This window comes from Gymnogyps californianus, chromosome 22, assembly GCF_018139145.2.
Source record: "Gymnogyps californianus isolate 813 chromosome 22, ASM1813914v2, whole genome shotgun sequence".
In the NCBI taxonomy this organism is placed as follows: Eukaryota; Metazoa; Chordata; class Aves; order Accipitriformes; family Cathartidae; genus Gymnogyps; species Gymnogyps californianus.
In genome coordinates this window covers 3458957-3483438 of record NC_059492.1, presented here as the reverse complement: position 1 = coordinate 3483438, position 24482 = coordinate 3458957, and the positions used below count along the sequence as shown (strand labels likewise).

At 53.1% G+C, this 24482-nt stretch overlaps 2 protein-coding genes and 1 non-coding gene across 3 annotated transcripts in view; all 3 read left to right on the top strand.

Moving 5' to 3' along the window:
- Positions 1-12640, top strand: part of PHACTR4 (phosphatase and actin regulator 4) — a 43777-nt gene extending 31137 nt beyond the window's left edge. The window contains 11 exon segments of the mRNA XM_050909796.1: positions 998-1162; positions 1284-1643; positions 5113-5426; positions 5429-5700; positions 6407-6630; positions 7092-7242; positions 7885-7940; positions 8703-8764; positions 9587-9724; positions 10430-10506; positions 11124-12640. Coding sequence (XP_050765753.1) covers positions 998-1162; positions 1284-1643; positions 5113-5426; positions 5429-5700; positions 6407-6630; positions 7092-7242; positions 7885-7940; positions 8703-8764; positions 9587-9724; positions 10430-10506; positions 11124-11139 — 1835 coding nt within the window. The 3' untranslated portion in view covers positions 11140-12640.
- Positions 12641-13038: 398 nt separating this feature from the next.
- Positions 13039-23969, top strand: RCC1 (regulator of chromosome condensation 1). The gene is made up of 13 exons (XM_050909798.1): positions 13039-13244; positions 13707-13752; positions 14321-14380; positions 17238-17299; positions 18309-18393; positions 18516-18703; positions 19521-19700; positions 19786-19882; positions 20485-20607; positions 20780-20935; positions 21310-21429; positions 21869-22021; positions 22633-23969. The coding sequence occupies exons 5-13, from the start codon at positions 18321-18323 to the stop codon at positions 22806-22808; spliced, it is 1266 nt and encodes a 421-aa protein (XP_050765755.1). The 5' UTR covers positions 13039-13244; positions 13707-13752; positions 14321-14380; positions 17238-17299; positions 18309-18320; the 3' UTR covers positions 22809-23969.
- LOC127025212 (small nucleolar RNA SNORA73 family) lies at positions 13363-13567 on the top strand. Its single transcript, XR_007767641.1, has one exon. It is a non-coding gene; the product is annotated as a small nucleolar RNA SNORA73 family (small nucleolar RNA).
- Positions 23970-24482: the final 513 nt, after the last annotated feature.

Genomic DNA, 24482 nt, shown 5'->3' with positions numbered 1-24482 from the left:
ATGCTGCAATTGCTTGAGAGATGGTAGGCTGAAAATGCTAAGGATTTTTAATCAAATTGGTGATGTATCTATTCAAATTTTCTTGAGTTGGAAAGCAGTCAAAATGGGCGGTGCCCCATTAGAGTGGATGCTAAGTCTGATTTTGGGAATAATATTATGAAGAGTTTGTCCTGTCAGGGCAATTAGAGGCAGAGAATGGTTGAGTATTTCCTCATGGTGACTACGGCTTTAAGTGCTCTCAAAAGCATGGGCTGAAAAGAGGATGAGTTTTTTTCCAAAAGAGGTCTTACTTCTAATGTTTGGGAAACTCCATGCTAGAATCTGTAAAAGCAGAAATAGTCAAGATGAACTACATCAGATTTTGGAGCTGTATCATTACATCTGATTAAAACAAAGGTTAAAAAAATGAGGAAATATGCCTTGCTGTGGGATGTTTTGGGTACAGCAGTGATTTTTGTGCCAAATTCAGGGTAGAAACAGAAGGAAAATTAGAGGTGCTTCAACAAATTTTAAGACTTATCAAAATCTGTTATTACATGTCCAGTAAATTACTTGGCTAGTGTTGGAATTTGTATTGCAGCAGAGAATTTCTGAATACTCTAATGGTGGGTAGATACAGAAGCTGCTGGAGGTTTTTAACTGCAGTTGCAGCTTCCTTGGGCTGTGGCACAGCATTGGGCATATTAGTCTTAAATGCAGTAGCGTTCTTTCTAAACAAGGTGGTAGATTAAGAGGCTGCTGATGAAGAAAAACAGTTGATGGGATACAGTGCTGTACTGTTTTGCTGCTTGATAATGAAATCAAGGGGGCTCAGCTTCAGCTAGCTGGTGTTGCTGTGCGCTTCTCTGCAGAAGGTAGACTGAAGACCAGCTGTTTCAGAAGCCAGAGAGAAGTTGATGTGGATCGATGGCGGTTCAGTCAGCTCAGCCATATCTCCTCCGTCTCCTGCTTTCTGAGTGTTTTCTGTTTGCTTCTCTCCCCTCCCGTCCCCTTGCAGATGGTGAAGAACCAGACAAGCTGCACCCACCTGCACTGAAGAATGGCCACACAGTCCCAATCGGTGGTCCCGGGGTTTGTAACCTGGCCAGCCAGGAGGAAGAGGCCACCAAGCCATCCAGCCTTAGGAAGCCTGTTCCATCTGAGGAACCAAAGAAAAAGCAGGGTAAGAAACCAGATGGGTGTAAAATCGGTTGCTTGATACTCTCCCAGGACCAGTTTTGAATTCTCATCTGATTCTTCCCACCCTGCTCTGGGCTCTTAAACTGAGCTGTCTCACTTTGCAGGCTCCTCCAGCAGCCACTCTGGGCCCGAACTGGAACCACCTCAGGAGCCGTACGTTCCCAGACAGCCTCTGCTTCCTCCAAAAAGACCTCCCTCCACTTCCCAGGAGGCAAATGAAGCGCAGGCGAAGGATCCAACGCCTACCAGCAGCACTGCAAAAACTGCACCCTCCACCACAGCCCCTGTTGCAGCAAAGACAGTCAGTTCCACAGCTGCCCCTTCCCCAGCCCCCAGGACTCTGCCCCCTGCTCTTGCCAGTGCCAACACTACTGCTCCCACGAGTACAACCAGCACAGCTCCTGCCAAACAGCCTCCCATCCCTCCTCCCAAACCTGTCAACAGAAATAGCAACTCAGTAATAGGTAAGTGCCTCCACAAGCTGGTTTTTGTACCCTTGGGATGTTCTGGAGCCCTTGCTCTGAAAGTCTCTTCCCTTCATAAGGGAAGATTTTTAGTATGACGTAGTAAATGTATCATGAATGTCTGACCACCTTTCCTGAATACAGTCCAGTTTGGACTCAGAAGAGTCAATGTACTACTCAATGTAACTACTCAATGTAGTTACTGGAGTCTTCTGCTGTGAGCCACCCAATCTGTCAGTCGTGTGTGTTTCCAACAGCTACCTGCAGGAGGGAATCCCTGCCTGCTTTTGGCAGGAGTGGAGGTGGTGCAAGGAGAGGGGAAGGCATTTCTCTGTCAACTGTAAGACAGTGTCTTTGCATGTTGATGCTTCACTGAGGGCTGGGATTCAGCTGTGGACAGCCGGGATTTGGGGGATGGTGTATGAGATTTTTGCTTTGTGAGACTATGGTCAGTGAGAATTGATGCTTTCAGCTGGTCTTTGGGAAAAAAAAAACCAAACAAAAAACCAAACCAACACAAAACAAAACAAAAAAACAAGCAAGCAAAAACACCAAAAAATCCACATCGCACCAAACAATGTCTGTTATGGCTGTCACTGCTGGGCCATGTGGTTTGCACTTAGTGCAGAGAGGCCTGGAGCTGGCAGGGATAATTCAGACTTCCCTGGTTATACTCAGGCACCTTCTCTAAGGTCTGTGGCTAGGGTATTGCCATATTAGTCTCGTCCCATGGATAAATCAGCTCAACTGTAATTTGAGCTGAATCCTCCCACTTAAAGAACTAAATGTCTTTATCTCTGTAACTTTTCTAAGCAGAAGATCTGGGGAGAGTTTCTTGAAGCTGAACAAGTCCCTGCTCTCTTTAGGAATTTTAGAGGTCTTAAAGATGCAGCATTGCTGGAGTAAATGAGACCGCTTCCACCCAGTCGATGGCCTGTTCATATTTCACAGACCACCTGCTAATCTTTGGATTGGATTAGCAGAGGCTAGTACAGATCAGGAAGGAGGTTCCTGGGAAGATCAATCAAGACAGGTCTGCACTGTTATCACAGAAACTGGAGGCGTTACCCAGGTGTGGTTTGGGAGGCAGAGTGGTAGAAGCTTAGATCGTGTACACATTACCATCCGAAGGAGGTTGGGCCATTGCTTTCAGTACAAACTGCATCTCTGTTCTGCTTGGGGCTTCTCCTTGCTCTAGCAGGTTTTGCAAGCGACCTTGATATGGTATTAAACACTCCTGTATGCCAGACCAGCTTGATTAGTCTGACCATGCCTGAGCACTTGATGAAATACTTTCTTGTTTTCTTTAAGCTGCTTGCACACATCACAGATGGTATTTGAAATGCCCCAGCGCTAATTGCAGGAGGTACTTGTGGAGCAAAAAATGTGGCTGAAGACAGCAGCCTATCAAATATATGTTCAGACCCAGCCTGCCTCTCTCCAACAATACAGGGCCGGGCTCAGTGCATCTGCGGCTGCCGGGGTGTGGAGGGGAGGAGAGGAGAGCAACCAGCCCCTCTTTTGTCTCCTGGATGAGAAGGCAGATGCAGAGAGAGGCTTTGCAGCTCTCTGCCCGCCTGTGCATCCGGCACCGTGGAACTGTAACTGCAGCATGCGTGCAGTCATTGCTGTGCGAGCCTTGTTTTGTTGCTGTGGATAAACAGCAGCAGTGGAATTGGCTTCATGAGCTCTCCACAGGTCTTTGATGCGTGCTCTGACTCGGGCATGTGTGTGCTTTTGTGCTGCTCTTATAACCTAAGGCAGGGGAGGACTGTTAATGTGCAGATTGCCCCTTTGTTCACTTGTGAAGATGTTCCCTTATGTTCATTCTCTGAGCAGTTCTGGTGTGTCTGATGCAGTAGCTCAAAATAAGGCTCTGGAAACACCTGCTTTTGAGGAGTGGGAATTTAATCAGCGTCAGCTTTAAGAAGCAAGGAGGGCAAATGGTGCTGTCCCGCTGGCCAGGAGCTTGGCAGCAGCCCTGGTGCTTGGTGCTGCTGACTGGTTTCAGGAGCCACAGTTACTGTAGCCTGTGCTAGAGCACTGGAGCTGGCGCCGGTGGCACGTCACAAGAGGTTGTGCCTGTTGGTGCGCTGGGTTTATCGCACTGAAAGGAGACGGGCTGGCTTGGGAGGATGCTCTGAGTGGCACCCAGCCCTTTTCTGTCTCTTCCTTCTGCCAGCTACTTGGTCCCTTTCAAAATCTGTTATTACCCAAAGGTGACTTGAGCCTGGTCCTGCCAGGCTTCGAACGCTGCTGAGGAGATACTGGAATCCCTCTGGGCTGAAGTCGATGGGAGCTGAGGGCACTCGGGTGTTTTGCACAATCTGGCCCTTAATCTACAAGGGGAAAGTCTGAAAATGCTAAACATCCCAAAAATGTGCCCACCTCTCTCCAGTTATGCAGCCTTATCTCTGTGAAACGCTCCCCGCCTGCAGCACCCTCTTGTGGTGTCTGGTGCTGTGGATTCCCCCCAGCTCCCTGCTGTGGCCACCGCTGGGTGACCATCACCCGCTCCAGGTGAAATGTGCAGTAAATCTGATGCTCTTCAAGCAGGTGGGCAAAACCTTTCCAAGCCCAAGAAGCCATTGATACATGAACATTAAAGGCTACAAACTCCTAAAGCAAGAGCAGTCTTTACTGGCGCAACTTCTTCCCTAGGAACTAAGGGGTGTTTGAGGAACCTGAGATTGCCTCCTGCAGTCATTTTCCGTGATATGACACAGTCTCCGTTTCTCCCTCTCTCCTCCATCACACAGCAGATAAACTCTATGTAGACTCAAGGCTCTTAGGTATTTTTGGAAGTTTTGCTAGTTATTTTGTAGTTGCAGAGAAGTTTGTATGGGGCTTAAGGAACAGAGTGCAGAGGGAGTAGAGCAGAACCTCATCCGAAACAGGCCGGAGCTGCTGGCAGCAAGGTGTTCTTGGGCTGGGTCTGGCAGATGAATGGAAATGGGGAGAGCACGTTGCTGCTTGTGGTTCTGCTGACTTTTGCCTTTGCATGAGGCTTCCCAAGAAGTTTTTTTTAATGTGCAAGGGAGCTGTTAACACAACTGGAGTCTGGGGTGTCCTGGATGTCTCAGATTCCTTTGCAAACTGATGCTGTAAATATAGCCATAAAGTGCCCTACATACCTGCATTCCTTGGCTGAGGCAGCATGCTGATCTGGGTGAGCTCCATCTGCTGTCACTTGAGGGCTGGTGCTGTTTTTCTCTCTCCAAAGCAGCAGGATGCACAGACCTCTCCCAGCCTGCTTGTTTCTGGCTGCTCTCCCAAGCTTTACCTTTGCTGCAGGAAGGACAAACTAGAGGCTTGCAACCTGGTTATTTCTGGCACTGTGTTGTAGCAGAAAAGCAGCAGAGATTGCTTGGTCCGAGGCTTTGAATGCTTTGCCATGCTTATTCCACACTGAAGGATATCTGGAAAATGTCCTGTTAAATATAGTGGCTTTTGTGGTTTTTATTTTCAGCTGAACTTTCTCAAGCAATGAACAGTGGTACAGGCTTGTCCAAGCCTTCCCCTCCTCTCCCACCAAAGAGAGGCCTCCTGCCTAACAACACGTCAGAGGCAGCTATCATTTCCAAGCCCCCGAACGACAGGACAGTGACAGCTAACCGCCCCGCACTGATACCGATGCACATGACCTCTGCTTACCCGCCACCCTCGCCTTCGCCGCCGCTGCCCACGCACATACCCCCTGAACCTCCGCGCATGCCCTTGCCTGCCTCCACCCCTGTCTTGGACCCTCCGCGCTCCCTGGACCTACCCAAAGAGACTCCTCCTCTCTTCCTCCTCCTGAAGACTTCAGGTCCTTGGAAGTGTCGAAGAGGACGGCAGAGCAAGGGTTTGGCGAACCTCACGTGCTGCCTCGCCTGCCCCAAATCCCATTGCACATCCGTATCCAGCAGGCTCTGGCCAGTCCCCTGCCTGTCACCCCGCCTGCCGAGGGGTCGCACAGGGCTCACTCGCTGCTCTTCGAGAACGATGGCTTTGGAGAAGACAATGGCACCCTGGGCAGGACGAGGTCCCTGCCTGTCACCATCGAGATGCTAAAAGTGTGAGTACCTCCTCACGGTGCAGTAAACACCTAGCAGTGTTGTGGGTCACGCTGGGCTTTGAGATGTTGGTGTCGTACTCCCTGCTTCTGCGAGGCTGTGACGGTGAGGAGGGCTGTGGGCAGGGCTGGTTTCTTTGCTGCTTTTTGCAGCAGCCTAGAAACCATTTTGCCTGTTGGCCGAATCTGTGTTTCAGCCTCTTAGGGGGCCCGTGCATCTTCCCCATGAAATTAAGTCTGGTTCTGGGATTTTATTGCTTACAAAGGGAAATGGGTTCCAGACTACAAACACAGGCTGATGCCAGGAATCCAGGCCTGGCCTGTCTTCAATTGCGCCAAGACAAAACAAGGTCCTGGATTTCATCCATTTGTGGCCTTCCTTAGCCTTTCAGTTTGCAAAACAGAAGTGGGAAAAGGACTGTCTTGTATTATAACAGAGTTGAACCTGCAAGTCCTAAAGTAGGGGGGCGAGAGGGCTGTTTGGTTCTGCAAAGAACCTGCCTCTGGCATTTCCTCTGCCGGAGCTCCCTGTGCTTTGGAGAGAGGGGACGGTGCAGGATCGCGGGGTGGCTCTTGCATCTCTGGTTCCTGGGCTATCCACAGACCTGCCTTCTGTGGGCTGAGGAGAGCTAACAAGGTGTTGATCTCTGGGGTATTCCCCAGCCCCTGTGGGATGTGTTAAGAGATGTAATAGTGTGCTTCTCGTTAGTCCAGACGATGAGGAAGAGGAAGAAGATGACCAAGAAGAGGAGCAGAGTTCAGGCCCTCGTGTGTATATTGGAGATGTGCCATCTGTCACAGTCATTCCCAAACTGGTACCCCAGGTCCTGCCAGAGGAGCAGGAAGGAGATGAAGGGATGAGCGACTCTGACTCGGAGGGGCCCATCCTGTACAAAGATGACGAGGATGAGGAAGAAGATGAAAGCCATAACAGTAAGGTTTTGACATTGCAGCTGGCTTTTTTCCTCCGCTGAACTCGTGCCTGGCTGTATTGAGATCTGGATCAAAGAGCTAGTTCACACAGTGCTTCCAAAGCAGCTGGTTCTTGGTTTCGTGATGCACCACATGTCCTCTTCCTCACTTTTTCAAAGGCTCTACAGCCAAACCTGTATGCTCATCTGCTGAGATGCACCCCCTCCAGTTGCAGATGGCTCCTGCAACAGCTTGTGCTGTCCCACCCCTTCAGGTGGGATAGCATTAGGTGAGCATGTGGGCATCCCGCAGAAATGCTGGCTGTTGCTGTAGTGACGAGCTCTGGCTAGCTCTGGAGCTGTAGTGCAGAGCTTGGAAAGCAAGCCCCAGGGGAGAGCACAACTGCCAGGGGCACGTGGCTGCTATCGCAGCGCTCAGGCACTGCAGTCTTCAGTCGCATCCTGTTGCTCTTCCTCCCACAGGCACACTGGCTAACAAAGTGAAGAGGAAAGACACGCTAGCTATAAAGCTGGGGAACACAACCATGCCGCAGGAGGAGAAGATTGTCTTCCCTCGGAAGAGCAAGGAGGAGTGGAACGAAATTCGGCACCAGATTGGGACGACGCTGATCAGGTACGAAGAACGGAGGCGGGTGTTAGGTTTGAGCCGTTGGCACAGCGTGTGAGGGGTGGGATTGGACAAAGCTGTGTTGCCTTGTCTAAGCAGCCTGTGCTGGAATATGATGAGTGGTTGGGCACTGCTGCTGGATCAGGGCTGGGAGGCTAAGTGTTGCTTTTCCTCCTCGGTTATACAAGTTGGAAGTTTCTGCTGGAGTTGAGCAATATCCCCTGACAGGCCCCTGTTTCCAGAGGTTAAATGGACTGGGAGGGGAAAATCTCAAGGACTACAGAAACGTTACTGCCGTAAAATACGGATGGCGTATAAAGATGTGGATAGATGCAGGCTGAGTGCTGATGCGTTAGGTGGTGGGTTAAGCTGGGGCTGCTGGTAGTCCAGGCTCTGCTATCTGCTTGAGCTCCCTGCAAAGTTGCCTCTGAGCTTTTGAGAGGCCGTAGCGCTTTCCTAATCTGTGCCTGTGGGTGAACAGCTGTTTGAGTGGAGGAGAGTGCAAAACAGGGCAGCAGTGATCTCCACTGGTGAATGAGGGGTGTCGAGGAGGCTTTCCAGTGCACTGAAACAGAGCAGTTGTGTTCTTCATCCCCTATTGATGAATGACCAGATAAAACATTACGGGCTTGTCACACTTTTCTTTAGGCGACTGAGTCAGAGACCGACAGCGGAAGAACTGGAGCAGAGGAACATACTTCAGCGTGAGTAATGCTTCTCTAGTGGTCCTAAGTAATAAAATAAGTTTGCCTTTAACATCTTAGTCCAGGTGTACCTGGAATCTGCTTGAAGTGTAGTGCTGGAGGACTGTGCTTTGGTTATATCGCTGTAGTAAAGCAGTTCTGCTTTTTTTTCCGCAGTACTTTGTTACTATCAGAAACCAGCTCGGGATAAAATCAGACCTTAGCAGTGGTACTAAGCAATACAGTTCAAAGCATCATGTTATAGAAAAGCTACCTGTCCCCTGCCTGACACCTCGGGAAAAAGTATGTGAACTGGTTAAGGCTCTGATGTTACATAGCAAGGACTGTTAAAGGTGGTTTTGTTTGGGCTGGACTTTTATTTGTGGTCCAGACATTACAGCATTGTATTGCATGATCCAAAAAGCAGCAGTTCATTGCTCAGTCAGTGGTGTTTCTCTTGGCCATGCCTTGCTCTGCAAAAGTTTTAAATAAACATCTTGAGGAAAGGGAAATGTCAGTTCAGGAAGTTTCCATTTAAAATATTTATCTGTGCTGTTATTCTCTTTAAACTATGAGTATAATAGCTTTGGGGAGGAGCAGTCTGCAAAGTGGCATTGAGTTGGACTGCGCTCTTTGCCTGTAATAAGGGCAGACAGACTACAATGAGCTTTCAGATATGTAGATAATCTGATACAGCTCGATATGCTGCTTTGTTCAAGTCCAGAAAGCACTTTTCAAAGCCTGTGATGCTTACAGGAAAAATTTATTTTTTTCCCTTGGCAGCGAAAAATGAAGCTGACCGTCAAGCTGAGAAGCGGGAGATCAAACGCAGGCTCACCAGAAAGGTACTGCTGGCCTCCGTGCTGTGATCGCCATCTGGCAGAGCTGTCGGGGATGGTGGTGGCTATGAGCACATCGTAGGTACCTTGCTGTGGGTGAAGTCACGGGGCTATTGTGTAAGTGTCCCCAGTGCCCTCTGACTGCAGTGACTTTGGAACGTGGACTGTCACCAACGGTGAGCCGTTGGCACTGCAGCCACGTTTGTCAGTGATAGATCTGAGCTGGCATCAAGCGTAACAAGCTAGATGAGAACTAAATTTGGCACCTGGCACTTGAAAGGTTTGCTGGTGCTGGCCTGGCTGTTGTAACACAGTGCTTCAGTGGCCATGACTTTCACACCAGGCTCCCCAAAATCCATTTCTTAAAGTAACAGCAGTGTGGGAGAAGCTGAGCAGAGCAACAGCTGCTTTTAGCTATTACGTCCAAGTTACTTGTGGTTGTTACTTGTGGCTGGGAAAAGCTTCCCAAGGGCCTGTGGGTATGGAATGTGAGTGTTGCCATTGCTGAAGCGGGAAATGGGCTTGCTTGGTTTAGGGGTGTCACACAGGGCTCACTCTTGTAATGGCTGTTGCCAAACCCCTCAGTGTCTTCCTTCTCCTTGGCAACATGGCCTTGGTTCTGCCTAGCCTGGCCTTGTGATCCAAACGAGATTGCACTGTCTGTAAGAGGGTTTGCCTATTCCCTTGCAGGCTGCGAGCAGGACCTAGTAGTATCTGTGGTTCAGGCCCAGTGAGGGAACTGGTTTTAGTTTTGCTCGGGATGCTTAGTCCTGAACTGCTTTGTGGGCAAGGCACAAGCTAACTTTCTTTGTTCTTGCTGGTGTTCAGCTTAGCCAAAGGCCTACAGTGGCAGAGCTGCAGGCCAGGAAGATCCTAAGGTTTAACGAATATGTGGAAGTAACAGATGCTCAAGACTATGACCGGCGAGCGGATAAGCCATGGACAAAGCTGACACCAGCTGACAAGGTAACAGGGAGTGTCCTGTCCCCAGGTATGGGGAGGGGAGCTAGATCGGGGTGTCCCATGCAAAAGGGCGTGAGCCAAGGAGATCTGCTCCGTTCCTTTCGCTTCACCTCTTCACCTTTCCCTCTGCCACCCCACCAAGCACCTCCAGTGTCCCTTCACCCACGTGTGCTGTCCCCAGCCCTGCTTCCTGCCCCCTCCACGGGGACGTGGAGCCCAAGCGGGCACGGTCTGCACGCCAGCGTGGCCTCTGCCTCGGCTTCTGAGTGATAGAAGAGGATGGAAGAAGGTGCAGGGCGTTGGTCAGAGGAGCGCTGGTCCTTGCAGGCTGAGGCATGCCTAGGCAAGAAGCTGGCGGGGAAGCCATCTGTTCTTGTCTTCCCTGGCCACTTGTGGGGACTGCCCAGCCCTCAGTCTGGAGAAGGTTGGGCAGATTAAACTCAGCTGAGTGTGAATGGACTTGAAAGCTGGGATGGCTGCTGCAATCTGAGCTCCTTCCTTTACCAAAGGAGCTGTGGGACTCAGCCCTGCTTGTCAAAACTGCTCTTAACTCTTCACTGCTGAAAGGTGGTACAGATCAGCCCTGAGCAGGGGTGTTGGAGGGACAGCACCTTCTTGCCATGTCTGAGCTCACTTGAGATGGGAGAGAGGGAAACATATGTATGCCTTAACAGGAGATAAAAAAGATATCTCTCTCTCTTTGTGTAGGCTGCCATCCGGAAGGAGCTGAATGAGTTTAAGAGCTGTGAAATGGAAGTCCATGAGGACAGCAAGCAGTTCACGAGGTGAGTGAGAACATGTTACTCGCTTAGAGTTTCAGTCTTGTTGGGAGAGCTGTGCTGCGGGGGTAGTGCTGAGAGGCAAAACATTAAAAGCTTAGAAAAATGACCTGTACAGCAGTTGGAGATTTAATGTCCCTTTCTGCCTTGGTGGTGTTGGGTGACTGGAGGGTGGCAGACATGAAGTGGGTTGTTTTTTTTTCTTAAACTGGGGCTTCAATCCTGGAAACTCAAAGTGACCAGTGGCTGATTTGAGGTGTATCTGAAACCAGTGTGACCTTGCAGGTGGAGCGTGCTTTTCTGGGGCTAGAGACATGTGCAGCAGAAGCCACAGCCACAAAACACCTTGGTAGTTAGCTCTGATATTATCTATGAAGTAACCTGTGGATCATGGCCCAAGTGATTCTTTTCCCCCCAACAGTTGCTCTGTGTGGTTAAATGAGCGTTTGCAGAGCACAAGAGCTTTCTAAGGCAGAGGTGAAATCGTTTGATGTTAACAGCTTCACTGAGGGCTGAGAGTTCAGAGAGAATTCAATTTACTCTTTTTGGCCATCTGTAGTGCCTCGGTAACCATTTAACCTGAGTTCCAAGGATGACACTTGGATTTTTCGCTTGGCTTTTAGGTACCATCGACCATAATCTTCCAAGAAGGGAGCAAGAGACCCGAGAGGACTGGAAGTTCTCTGCGTCCCTCTCCTAGGCAATACAGCGAGGGTGGAACCTCGGCTCTTCCAAGACTTGCCTTCAAAACATATCCAGAAAAGGGCTTTCGGCCAGGGAAGGGGAATCCTGTCTGAATGTAGCATTTCACTGGAACAAACACGTCTCGCGTGCCATCAGGCTGGAACTGAACACTATACCTCGCGCGGCTCAGCAATACGCCTCTGCTCCGGCGCCAGCATCCCTGCCAGGAGACCATGCACATGTGAACGAACGGTTCGTTCCCCAGCTCCCTTTCTCAGCCCGGACAGGCCCAGTTCTCAGCTGTACGTACTCCTTTTGGGGGTGCAACTCCTTCGTTTCCTCCTCCTTACCAAGAGGAGGGGGGAAAAAAAGGCAGCTCTAGCGTTGGAAAGCTGAGGAATGGAGAGTGGATGTGCTAGGAAGCACGTGTGTATATTAGCTGTGTACAGAGAACCCTGTGCAGATGCTGACCTGGCAGACAACTGACATGTGACTCGTAATTTTTTTGGTTTTGCTTGCGTGTCTGTCATGTCCTTAATGTCCTGAATCACTACTGACCAATGGTTTGTTGTCCTGGAAGGGAATTGTATAGATATTAACATATGCTGCATCTTTTTGTAAAAAAAAAAAAAAAAAACCACACCAACAAAAAAAACCAAACCCACAAAACACAACTTAATTGTATAAAACATTCCCTCCTTGCCCTCTCACACTTGCTGTGATGTTAACAGATCTTGTCTTGAGATATCTAGGCTTGTTTAACAAATTACAGAACCAGGAAATGACTGTTGCCTTTTTAAAACTTTTTAATTTGGGAAAGCTGTGAGAGTAGTCAATTCTTTGTATTGTGGCTTCCTCTCAGATGTTTTTTTACTCTCCCAAATCAGGGTGAAACTTGCCTTTTCTCATTTTTACAGCTAAACCTACTGGAAACTTGATAATTTCACTGTGTGGGTGGAAGGGAGGGGAAGAAGAGGTTTAAAAAGTGACCTTAAAAAGATATTCTTTCTCTTCTGAGAATGATCTCATATTGGTTCTTCCTAAATGTGGGGTTTTCTTAAAAAGATCTGGTATTGGCCCCTGCTGTATCATGCACAAAACCTACCCCATGTGTGAGATGCCACTTAACGTGAAGAAGGGAGTATCGCAGGACGAGGAGGGTGTGGGAATGGAGAGAAGGACTTGCCTTGTTCACAAACCTGTCTCCTTTGTTGCTCGGGGTGGGCCCCGCTGTGCCCCCGGTTCCTCCACACTGTGCCAACACCCGGGCTGGGGCCCGGCACCCCGGGCTGCTGTCACCCCATGGGAGATGGCGGGGGGACGATGACACTTCCCTCACAGCTTCCCCCTGTACAGTAATGCCTGTAGACTAAATCATTGCATTGTATATCAGTCTCCTCATCAACAGATTTTAATTATTGAATAAAAGTATTTTAGGATTTTTTTTTTTAAAAAACTGCTTTTGTGGTCGTGTTTTAAATGGGTTTAAGAAGGGCTGGGGGGCTCAGACTCTGCCTCTGCCCAGCCGTGGGTCAGCACCTCACGGGAGGCGGCCGTCTTTCCCGCCATCCCACCGCGCATGTGCCAACCGCCGCCTCCTCGCCACCGCGCATGGGGCCGCTTCCCCCGCCCGCGCCCTCCCACTGCGCACGCGCCCCTTGCTGGGCGCTCGTGCGCATGCGCGCTCTAGCCCCGCCCACGCCCGCTCTATAAATACCGCGACGCGGAGCAGGCCGCCCTCTTTCTTCGCGCGGAGCCGCAGTGATTGCAGGTGGGTCCGGCACTGGCGGCGGGGCCGCGGCCTTCCCCTTCTCCCATTTCCCTGCGCTGTGGCCTGGGGTCCCTACGGCCGTGAAGGGCCACGCTGCCTGCGGCCAGCTGTAGGGACACTGCGTCCTTGTTTCCGTGGCAATAAGAGTCCGCGAGTGGCCTTCGCTGGGTGTTTGGCGCTGCTGAGGGGGCCGCGCTGCCCTCAGCCGCTCCTCACCGTCTTCTCCTTCTCTTTCCTAAGGCTGTGCTGATGCCTGCCCCCGCCCGGCCTCGTCCAGCTCCCTCCCGACGTGAGTATTCGTCATGGGGGTCATGTCTGTGAGCTGTGTGTAGCTCGGGGAGCCGGTGAAAGCGGGGACGCGTGTGGGTTTGGGGGTGAAGGTGGCCACAGTGCTTTAAAATGTCAATCCAACGTGGATATCCGGAGAAGTCGCTCTCTCTCGGCTCTGTCCGTGTGGCGCATGGGAGCGTAGGCCCTCGGGCCCGTGACGTACAGTCCCTTTCCACGACGTTGGAGAACAAGCTGGGCCTCGAGTCTGCAGCCTGCATATTCCTACTGCTTCTCTGAGCCCTCGGGCAGTGACAGAGGAGATAAACCATGCAGGAAACACTTCTGCCACTCAAAATGGCTTCTGGCGGGGGGGGGGGTGGCATGGGGGATACACGGGCCAGTCTGCATGGCTGCGGGGGGAAAGGGAAAAGGAGAAACTCTTAAGCAATTACTTACAATACCTTTTCTTTATTATTTCCAGTTCTAAGCTTCAAAAGTTTGTAGTGAGCAGAGCGCTGATTTGGAAGGTGAGTAATATTGCACTAATGATGTAATATTGGCTGCGCGTAGTTACGCGGTTCTCTTAATACCTTCTACTTTAAATAAGCTTGAGCTATTTCTAAGTGGCTTATGGAAACTGAATTGGATCGGCTTAAAGTAATTGAATACCAGTGCAGGCTTTATAGGCATTGTATAACAGCGAAAGCTTAGCTTAGGTGTTCCCTAGCTTCTAAGATTTTCTTGGACTTTGGATGGACGGGGGAAAGAGGCTGATTCCTGAATCTTCTTAAGGGGGGGGGGGGCAAATCCTTTGTGAAGTGGAGGTGAAAGATATTTGTTTGATTAGCTTAAGGCCTTATTTGCGTGATACGGGAATTGGGAAAAAAGCAGAAACAAACTTAGTGGAAAGTGATGTGGGTGGTGGAGCACTGGGATAATACTAGGGGAAGGCACGTGGTAGGCACATGTCGTGCTTGCTTAGGACTGGGAACATGTGGTTGGACTTTACCTGATCATCACATACCTAATGGGTTATGTGCTTCTTGCCAAGTAGTAAGCTTGCTTAATTTTTTTTTTTTCTCTAAATTATTGCAGACAGTGGTGACTGGTGAGATGCTACTGACAGAAAAGAATCCATGCGTCTAGTGGGAGATGGTGAGTATATTGAGAGTACTGACCCGAATAATTAATAGAGGTGATAGCTAAGGTTCAGTTAGTGCAGTATGTGTAATCAAAACAAAGCCACAGAGATCAGAACGGGCTGGAAGCAGAAGCTGCCTGCATTTGGTGGCCTTCCGCTAGCACGTGCTTCATGCTAGGGCCTGCCCATTAAATGGCCTGTATCGGAAGAAAAGGCAGGAGTGTACCTGGTCGCATGGTGGGTTACGTAGCTGCTGAATTTTGTGGTACAAGGGAGCAGGGCCTGGGGCTGAGCCTGTGCGAGTGAGCTACACGTGAGGAAGGTGGACACAGCCATGGGGCTGTGGTGGAATTGGCGTGCATGTGCCTGAAAGGTGCCGCAAAGTCAAGGGCAGGACTCTGGGTGGCCTGGCCCACCGGGAAGGAGCTGCCTTTGGGGTGCTCTCAAAGGGTGGGAGCCTGGGGTGTAAGAAAGGAATAAGAAAAAGAAGCCACATACTCTGTGTGGACTCGGACTTGCCGTCAGCTGGCCTGTGGACCAACAACCCCACCCATCCGTGGGGCCACCCTTGATGCCAGCTGCCAGGGAAGACGTGATTTGACCCGATGCGTGGCGAGGACATTCTGGGGGAAGCTGATTCTGGAGGGGTGACTCACTGGATGTGAGCAAGAGCAGTAATTTGTGCATCTGTGTTACCTGAAATAAGGCCTTAAAGCATTGACTTGTAAACCTATATCTAGTTGTAGTAGAGAACTAAATAAACTTCACTTTTTTTTGCTTGGTGTGTGTTTCTTTGTGAGTGATCGCTTGGTTAGTCCCAGAATATGAAAGAAATCCCGGATGCTCCTGTTGGTTCCTCTCACTTGCAGTCAGAAGTGGGATTCCTGTCTGCTATTCATGTGTCCTCTCTGGAGTGTGATGGTGAGAGGTGCAGAAACCCACTTCAAACCCACGTTATTAGCTGTTCAGGCTGGATTAGGAGCAGGCAATACCTTTACTGTAGTTTTGGATCACGTCAAGGCGGATTGACCTTTCTATCAGCCGGTAAGGGCTAAACTCAGAATGGTTAACCCTGTACCCCAGGTCCGTTGCTGTGGGGGAATGATAAGTTCACTCTTGGGCTTTTCTGCAAAAGGAGAAAAATGCTGACGGCTGGCTTTTCTGGAGGTTATGCTTGAAGGGTTAAAACGCAAACAGATTAATGAGTTACCTCCTGCCACCCTCCAGCGGTTGGCTGGACATCCTGCCCTTGCCCCCCCTGAAATCTCCAAAGGGAAAGGGTCAGGTGATGGATGTGTATCGAGATGCAGTGCCTGGAACAACTGATCATGCTGCCAGGGTTCTGCCCCTCTTAAGGGTTTTCTGATCATCTGGGCCACTGGCTACCTAAGTGGCTAGGGCACTTCAGGAATGTGATCTGTTTAAACAAGAATAAATGAGGCTGGCCTATTAGCTAAGTACATAATTAGGAACTTGATTTCTGTTAAAAAAAAAAAGGGCTATTAAATGCCAAATAGGTTATGCAGGCCTTTGGTTAGAACATCCGAGGAGTGGATTTACATACCAACTGGAGTAGAACTGATCAGTGGAATAGGAAAGATTCAGCCCATTACGTAAGAGACGGGACTCGCTATTGCCGGCATGGGCTGTTGGTTTGCCATCTTGCCATTACCACAAGAAATTCAGTCTGGTTCCCGCTTCAAGAATAAAAGTGGACTTTCTGCTTAAAGCAGTGGAGTGATGGAAAAGGTGGAGTGGTCTATAACAAAAAATAAAGATCAGGATGGAGGACAACAATGGGGATGAACTCTATGGCCAGCGCTATGTGGCCTAAACAATCAGCAAAGCCCCACGGGAAGCCAAATAGATAAAGCTTTTGGCTTTCTCTTAAGATTATTGTAATGGTAATTACGAGGACCAGAAAGTTCCAAAACTCCAATAACGACTGTGAGGAGTCCTTACAACTCTAAGGAGTCTAGTTGTGAGGAGAATTTAACAAATGGAATGCTGGAACCTTGCTTGGGACGTTAATGGCACAAACTGCCAAAAATCCTGCCAATTCATCGGTCCCAATTCCACAGATCACAACTGACAAAGTAATGGCTGAGTACTGACAGCAGCTGGGAAACCAGCCGTCCAAACAATGACCCTGTTGAACAGTCCGGTTGGGTGCTTAATAAAACTCAGCTGCTCTTCAAGACCCAACAGCCGAAGGTGCTCTTTTGGCCAGCGTCGCGACGGTTCGAGGCAGATGTGGTGGTGGCCCGCCGTTGTAATGCCGGGCTCTGGCTGTGCGGCACTGATGCCTGTAAGAGGGTCCTCCGCCCCATGGGCAGGAACCCCTACTAAAGCTCTTTTATGTCGTAAACAACACACTTTTAATCCTCTGGTAGAAGGGCCAGCGACATTTCATCAACTGATGCAATCGTTATTTCCACAGTGAGGCATTCCTGCGCTGGAGAAGGCCACTTAAAAACGTCTCGGCTACGCTTGAAATGGTTCAAAAGGCTGCTGTAGAAGGTTTGAAAAATTCACGGTCTGAAATGGACTCGCTCTCTCAGTTAACTACCCAGAATCGATGGACTTCAGACTACCTCCTAGCATTGCAGGGACCGTGTGTGTTAGTCAGTTTGTTGCTTTTATGTAAACCAATCCGAACAGATTGAATAGGGCGTAAATAAGTTAAATAAGTTTGTATTTTCCATCAAATAGCTCAAGAACAACCTCTGTCAGATGGCTTCCTGGCTATGGTCCTGGCTACCAGACCTCAGAGCGCGGACGTGCCGGATTTTGTTAATACTCTTTGTCTTGCTGCATTATCATCATCCAATTAGTCTCTCCTTGTGTTAAATATCTTGTTTTTTGCTGCAGATCTATCGCCTTACCGCTGAACCCGTAGCTATGCAGGCTGTAGCAATCGCTGCTGCTTAGAGGTAGGACGCCAGGACAAGTTATTTACACGGTAACCGAAGCGCTTAGTGACGGGGAGTCCCCGCAGAAGCCTGCGCAAGGTCGCAGGGGCCTCCGGGGCGGCAGCTGCCTGCGCTGCCTGCCCTGCCTGCGCTGCCTGCCCTGCCCGGTCGCGGAGCCTCCGGCCGGCAGAGGGCGCTGTGCCCCGCTGAGCGACCAGCGCTGCCCCCGCGCATGCGCCGTGAGGGAGCGCGGCAGCGGGCCGGCCGGCGGCGGAGCGGAGGTGCGAGCGCGGCGGGGCCCCGGGGGCGGCGGGCGGGGTAGGGGGGGAGGAGAAGGAGGAGGAGGAGGAGTAGGAGTGGGGGAGGACGGGGAGAGGAAGGGGGGGAGTCCCGCCGAGCTCCGGCCCGCCCTCGGTGCGCCCTGGCCGCCCCGGCGAGGGGCAGCCGGCGGGAGGGAAAGGCCGGGCCGGGCCGGGCCGCGGGCCTGCGCGGCCCCACGTGGGGCGGCGCGGGGAATTCAAACGGCGGGAAGGGGCGGGGGCGAGCGGCCGCGGGGAGGGGGGCCCGCTGGGGCGATGAGCCCGGCCCACGCGGCTCGTGGGGTCGGGACACGCCGCGTGGCGGCACGGCTCGGTACCGTGGGGGGGGCGGGGTGCTCCTTCCTCCGGCCCCCCCCCCGTGGGGCCGTGTTCCTGCGTGGGGTGCGGAATAGGTGGGCCTCAGCGTTGGGGAGGGCAGGGAGGGGGCTGGAGCCCTCCCTTGCCTTGCCTGGCCTCATTCCCCGGGCTGCCTTGACCTGAAGGGTGGAGGGGTTCACAGCTGTGTGCGAGTGGGGACCGTGGATAAAACACGCCAGAAAAAAAATCCTGCGTTTTTCCAAAGTGGGAGCGGAGATGGGTGCTCAAATCCTAATTCAGTCACCGGTCCCTCAGGTGATCCGAGGTGATTTTAAAGCGGGGAGGGGAGGGGGAAACCCCAAACAACTGACAGCCCTGTGGGTGACCCGCAGCAGGCTGTCTTTGGTGTTTAGATCTGAGGCACTATGCCAGGGAAACGCACTGCGAAGAAGAGCCCGGTGCCAGAAGAAGAGTCTCCTGGAAGGAAGAAGATTAAAGGTATGAAAAAATCCCTGGGAGTTTTCCCTCCCTGTTCCCAGGGACCAGCTTTAATGGAAGGGTTGTTCCCCCTATACGTTATATATGTTATATATGTTCTTTATCTCCCTTCTGCCCCACAGTCTGCCACCCGTCCCACCGGACGCAGCCCGGCCTGGTGCTGACGCTGGGGCAGGGGGATGTCGGTCAGCTGGGCCTGGGCGAGGACGTGATGGAGAGGAAGAAGCCGGCCCTGGTGCCGCTGCCGGAGATGATGGTGCAGGTGGAAGCCGGAGGGATGCATACGGTGTGCCTCAGCCAGACGGGAAAAGTGAGTGCAGCGTGGACGGGGCGGCAGCCAGCAGGGTGTGGGGAGGCTGAGCCGCGCTGCCTCTTGCAGTGTCCTGGAGCAGGGGGGCTGAATTGGACCCTGCTCTGCCCAGACGTGTAGCTCACTCCAGCTCGGGGGATGAGTGTGGTCTCCATGCCATGGACCACAACATTTTAGGGGGTCAAAGGCATAATTCAGCCTGGTGGGTCTCCATCCACTGGCTTCACGCTCAACCTGTTGCCCCTCTGAGTCCCATCCTGAGACCCCACCTGGAGTACTGCATCCAGCTCTGGAGTCCTCAGCACAGGAAAGACACGGACCTGTTGGAGCGGGTCCAGAGGAGGCCCCAAAAATGACCAGAGGGATGGAACGCCTCTGCTATGAGGACAGGCTGAGAGAGTTGGGGTTGTTCAGCTGGGAGAGGAGAAGGCTCTGGGGAGACCTTATCGCGGCCTTTCAATACTTAAAGGGGGTTATAAGAAAGATGGGGACAGGCTCTTTAATAGGGCCTGTAGCGATAGGACGAGGGGTAATGGGTTTAAACTAGAAGAGGGGAGATTCAGACTAGATAGAAGGAAGAAATTTGTTACGATGAGGGTGGTGAAACACTGGCACAGGTTGCCCAGAGAGGTGGTCGATGCCCCATCCCTGGAAACATTCAGCGTCAGGTTGGACGGGGCTCTGAGCAACCTGATCCAAGTTGAAGGTGTCCCTGCTCAGTGCAGGGGGGTTGGAACTAGATGATCTTTGGAGGTCCCTTCCAACCCCAACCATTCTAGGATTCTATGATCCTGACCGTCTCGCTCTTTATCTGCAGATCTACAGCTTTGGCTGCAACGATGAAGGCGCCCTCGGGCGCGACACCTCGGCAGAAGGGTCGGAGACCACGCCGGGGCTGGTGGAGCTGCAGGAAAAGGTGGTGCAGGTCTCTGCAGGGGACAGTCACACAGCCGCACTGACGGAGGACGGCAGGGTTTTTGTCTGGGGTTCTTTCCGGGTATGTTGGTTTCTTGGACGCTGGAAGCTCTGCTGATGGTTGCTGCTTCTGCGATTCACGTCCCCGCGTCTGTCTCTCCACCCAGGATAACAACGGGGTGATCGGCTTGCTGGAGCCCATGAAGACGAGCTCTGTTCCTGTGCTGCTCCCGCTCAGTGCACCCGTCGTTAAAATTGTCTCAGGTGAGCAAGGTCTTGGGGTGTGCGTGGGTCAGGCTGCGGCACGAGGCTGTTGCAACCGTTGGGAGGTGAAGGTCCAGAAGGTCCCTGTCCTTTTCCTCCCTCTTGGCTGCTCCGAGCCAGGCACAAGCGTGTGCTTGCTCTTCTCTGGCTCTTGAGACAACAGACCTTGTGTCTCTTCTAGCCCCAACGGTATTGTTAATATTTGACCCAATCTGATGTAAAATGCCTTACAAGAGTGCCCTAACCGCGAGCCCACGGGGTCAAAGTGCTCGCCCTCTTCTAGACTTGGGGAAGCTGAGCAGAGGAGCCAGGGGACTTGTCCAGGGCCCAGGTGAGGCTTGGGGCGGGGGGGCCTGTGCCCCTAAACCTTCCCAGAGAAACTTCTTTGGAGTTTCAGTTGGGGAACTGGGATCAGGAAGATGGAGATCCTGGGGTTTGAAGTTGTGCCAGAAGCTGGTGTCAAGGTATCCGGTGCAGTAAACCCCACTGAATTCTAGAAAGCGGGGACAGCTGGGGTTTACATGTGGGATCTCAGCCCCTGGGTCTTGCTGGGTTCCTGGAGCACGACTCCTGCTTCACTCCTCTCCCTCGTCTCCTCCCAGGGAATGACCACTTAGTGATGCTGACGGTGGATGGTGACCTCTTCACGTGCGGCTGCGGCGAGCAGGGCCAGCTGGGGAGAGTGCCGGCGCTGTTTGCCAACCGAGGAGGAAGGAAAGGGCTGCGTGAGTTGCTTTGGTGCTCGGAGGCGCTGCGCTTTGCAGAGGAGCAAAGAGACCCAGTCTCTTCCCCTGCTGCTCAAGGGCTTGTGTGTAAATCGGTTGAGCTGGATCTAAGAGGGGATGAAAAGGGTGTAAATCACTTGACCTCGTATGATGCCTTGTCTCCTGCCCCCAGAGCGCCTGCTGATCCCCCAGTGCGTCCCTGTCAGAGGCAAAGGCAACAGAGGGAAAATGCGCTTCCAGGACGCCTTTTGCGGGGCTTACTTCACCTTCGCCGTCACGCAGGAGGGACACATCTATGGGTTCGGCCTCTCCAACTACCACCAGCTGGGTGAGCTTTGCTTATGTCCCCCCAGATCTCCTGCCTGCTTTGGTCTGGCTGCAGACTTCCAGGTCCTGTGCTGCCCTGGGCCTGGGGTGGGATGGGGCTGCTGCTGGGCACCCCAGATCCTGAAAACCAAGCACTTGCCAGACACAGCGGAGCTGGAAATTGGGGTGGGGGGGTCACCCTGCATAGTCCGGATTTAGGTCCCAGCCCCTGCAGCCAGTGAGTTTGAGCAGAAATTTGATTTTTGGGGCTTGGGGGGCTGTGTTAGTCTTTAGTGGGGTGAGCCCCAGGGTGGATGGCTCAGTGCTGCTGCCTGGCCCCGGGCTGTCCGTGCCCGTGGCCCTGATCTGCCTGGGTTTGTGCATCCCACCCCGCAGGGACCCAGGGCACCGAGCCCTGCTTCTCCCCGCAGAACCTGACGTGCTTCAAGAACTCCACCAAGTCCTGGGTCGGGTTCTCCGGCGGGCAGCACCACACGGTGTGCGTCGACTCGGAGGGTGAGCACCGGCGTGACGGGTGGGCTGGGAGTTGCACAAAGTGGGACGGGGGGGGGGACTCCCATGGCCCTTGTCCCGGCTGGGGAGGGGTTGGGGTGAGGGTGATGCGCTGGAGCCCTCCAAGTCCTCGGTGTTCAAGGCAACAAGGGTGGTGTGAATTTGCAGCAAAGGGCCGGGAGGATGACAGGAATCCAGAGTCACTTGTGAACTCTGCTCTCGCAGGCTCGATAGTCTGTCCGGGCATCTGTCCACCCTGTTGATTTTTGGGGAGCTCGAGGGTCTCCATCCCACCCTGCACCTCCTGGTTGGGATCTAGGGTGTGGTAGGGAAGAGTGATGCTCCTCCAGGAGTCACACCAGGGGGAGAGGGCCTGGCTATGGCCTGCTGCGGGCTTCTGCCCCCCTCCAGTCACCTCTCCTGTGCGTCTGTTGTGCTCCAGGTAAAGCCTACAGCCTGGGCAGGGCAGAGTACGGCCGGCTGGGCCTCGGAGCAGGGGCGGAGGAGAAGAGCACGCCCACGGTCATCCCGGAGCTCCCCAGCATCTCTTCTGTCGCATGCGGTGCATCGGTCGGCTACGCTGTCAGCAGTGACGGTGAGTGCCGGCGCCGTGGGCTTGGGAACGCCGTCCTGTATATCCTCCCCACCCCTCATCTGTCTGTCCTGGTGCTCTGCCCAGCCCTGGCCCCGCACAGCTTCATCGCACGCTGCTGGCTGGGTCGGGACTGGAGCCAGGTCCTGGTGCTGATCGACCACCCAGCCTAGGAGCAGCTGGCCAGCAGCTGCTCAAATATTTTTGTGGGCCCTTGGCAACAAAGTTCATGACAGGGTGTTGACCAGGAGGGGGTCGTTGGCCTGCCGGTCCCTTCCCCGCACCCTGAACTCCGCTGCTGCGAGACCTCTGTGCTCTGGTGCTGCGCATGCTTGTACGCCGCATCTGAAGCCCACGGCTGTGGGAAGGAGGGTTCGTAGTGGGCTGATGGATTTGGTTTTCTCGCCGGGGGCAAAACACTGCCTCGGCTGTGTGATGAAACGCCTCTTTGGGTTGCCAAGCACTGCTCCCCTTCCCCCTGCCTGCGTCTCTGCCACCCATCGCTCAGCCCCCTGCCTGGGTGTGAAAGTCCCCTTGGGTTTGGGTGCTGGGTCCCCTTCCCACCCCATCGTGCAACCGCTTTGAAGTCAAAACTCGCGTCACCTCCGTTGCAGGACGAGCGTTTGCCTGGGGCATGGGCACCAACTACCAGCTGGGCACGGGAGAGGAGGATGACGTCTGGAGCCCCGTGGAGATGACGGGCAAGCAGTTGGAAAACCGCACGGTCCTGGCCGTGTCCAGCGGTGGCCAACACACGGTGCTGCTGGTCAAGGACAAGGAGCAGAGTTGATGAAGCGACACCGCGCAGCCGAGCCCAGCGGGATCGCGGGACCCACGCACACACCCCCACCTTCCACCCGCGTCGGGCGACCGGTTTCCAGCTCTGGTCTCCCGCTGACGGCGGTGGGGAGGGCAGGAGGCTCCCGGAGCTGGGCCCCGGCAGCTTCTGTGTGGCTGGAGCAGGGCTCTTCAGGGATGCTCATGTTTTTTTCCCTGCGAGTGTGTGTCTGTCTTCCTGTGGTGCCTGGTGCTCTGTCAGCTCCTCCGGGTCGGCTTGGTCCTAAACTGATCTCAGTACTGTGGCTGGATGGGTTTTCCACTTCTCATCTCTTTTGTTTTTTTAATATTTCCTGGCCTGGCAAAGCTGAGGGTCGTCTTCACTACACAAAAGGGTTTGGGCAGCAGGCTTTCTGAGCTCCCCCATGTTTCCCATCTCTGGGTGCTCCTCCATCCCCTTAACCTAAACATCTTTTACCTCTCTGACTTGGATTTGTCTGCTGCCACCCACCAAACCCCTCTGGGCTCGTTCTGGGTGACATCTCAGGCCAGCAGAAACACTCCCAGGGAGCTCTCTCCTCTCGCACCCAACGCTTGTGGCTGCGGTGGGGAGATGCTGCCGGGCGGGTGGGAGCCTGCGAGGGGGAACACCGCTGGACGATGCCCGGCCCGCGCTGCGCACAGAGCTGTGGCTGCTGGAGAAGGGAAGGGGGGCTCCTGCCTCCCACCCATCACCACTTACGGATCTGAGCCAAAATCCCCCAGGCAGCGAGGCCGGGAGCAGGTTCCCCCGCTCCCTCCTGCCTGGAGCGGCCGCCTCCAGCTCTGGTTTTTGCAGTTCCAGCCGCTCTTTCCCATTGCCTTCGGAAACCCAACAAAATCCATCCCACGGGTGGGGACTTTTGTTATTTTAAATTTTTTCTTTCCTTTGCTGAGGAAGGAGCTTCATTTGCCGTTAGGGCCTCGCTGAGAAGACAGAACCAAAACCCAGCTATGCATCGTATCGCTCTGAACAACGGGACTCCCTCCTCCCAGTCGCCTCCGGTCTTGGTCCAACTGGTCTCGCTCCCTGCGCCTGGCCTGCCCCATCTTCTCTTTCCGTGCTGCCTTCTGGGTACCTGGACTGAGAAGGGGGTCTGCGAAGATTAAATTTTATATGTTAAGTTATAGCAATAGGGGGAAGCGGGGGGTGTGTGCGGGGCAGGGGGCTGGGACTTGTACAATGGCTCAGAATAGGTTGAATTTTTTTAAAAGAAAATGTATTTTGGTTGATTAGTTGAGGAAGAGAGGAAAAAAAACTGTAATCTTTTAACATTTGGAATAAATTGAGTTTTGATAAACCCTGGGTTTTCCTGTGCTTTGGAGGGGTGGGCAGCGCTCCTCCCGCGGGCACGGGCCTGCTCTGGGATCGCGTCTGAGGATGGTGGGGCCAGGAAGGGCTGCTCGTGTCCCCTCCTGCCACCTCTCTCCGTAAACCCTGCCGCGTTCCTGTCCCCGAGCTGCCACGGGAGCCGCGCTGCCAGCTTTGGCATCCGCACCGAGGTGGCCCCGGAGCCCAGGGCTGAGCGGAGGCTCAGCACCCTTCAGCCCGTGCCCAGGGAAGGAGATGGGGACAGACTGAGGACACCTTGGCCTCCTGCCACCCCCGGACAAGGGGCCAGTCCTCTGTGGCCATGGCGCTTGGGGA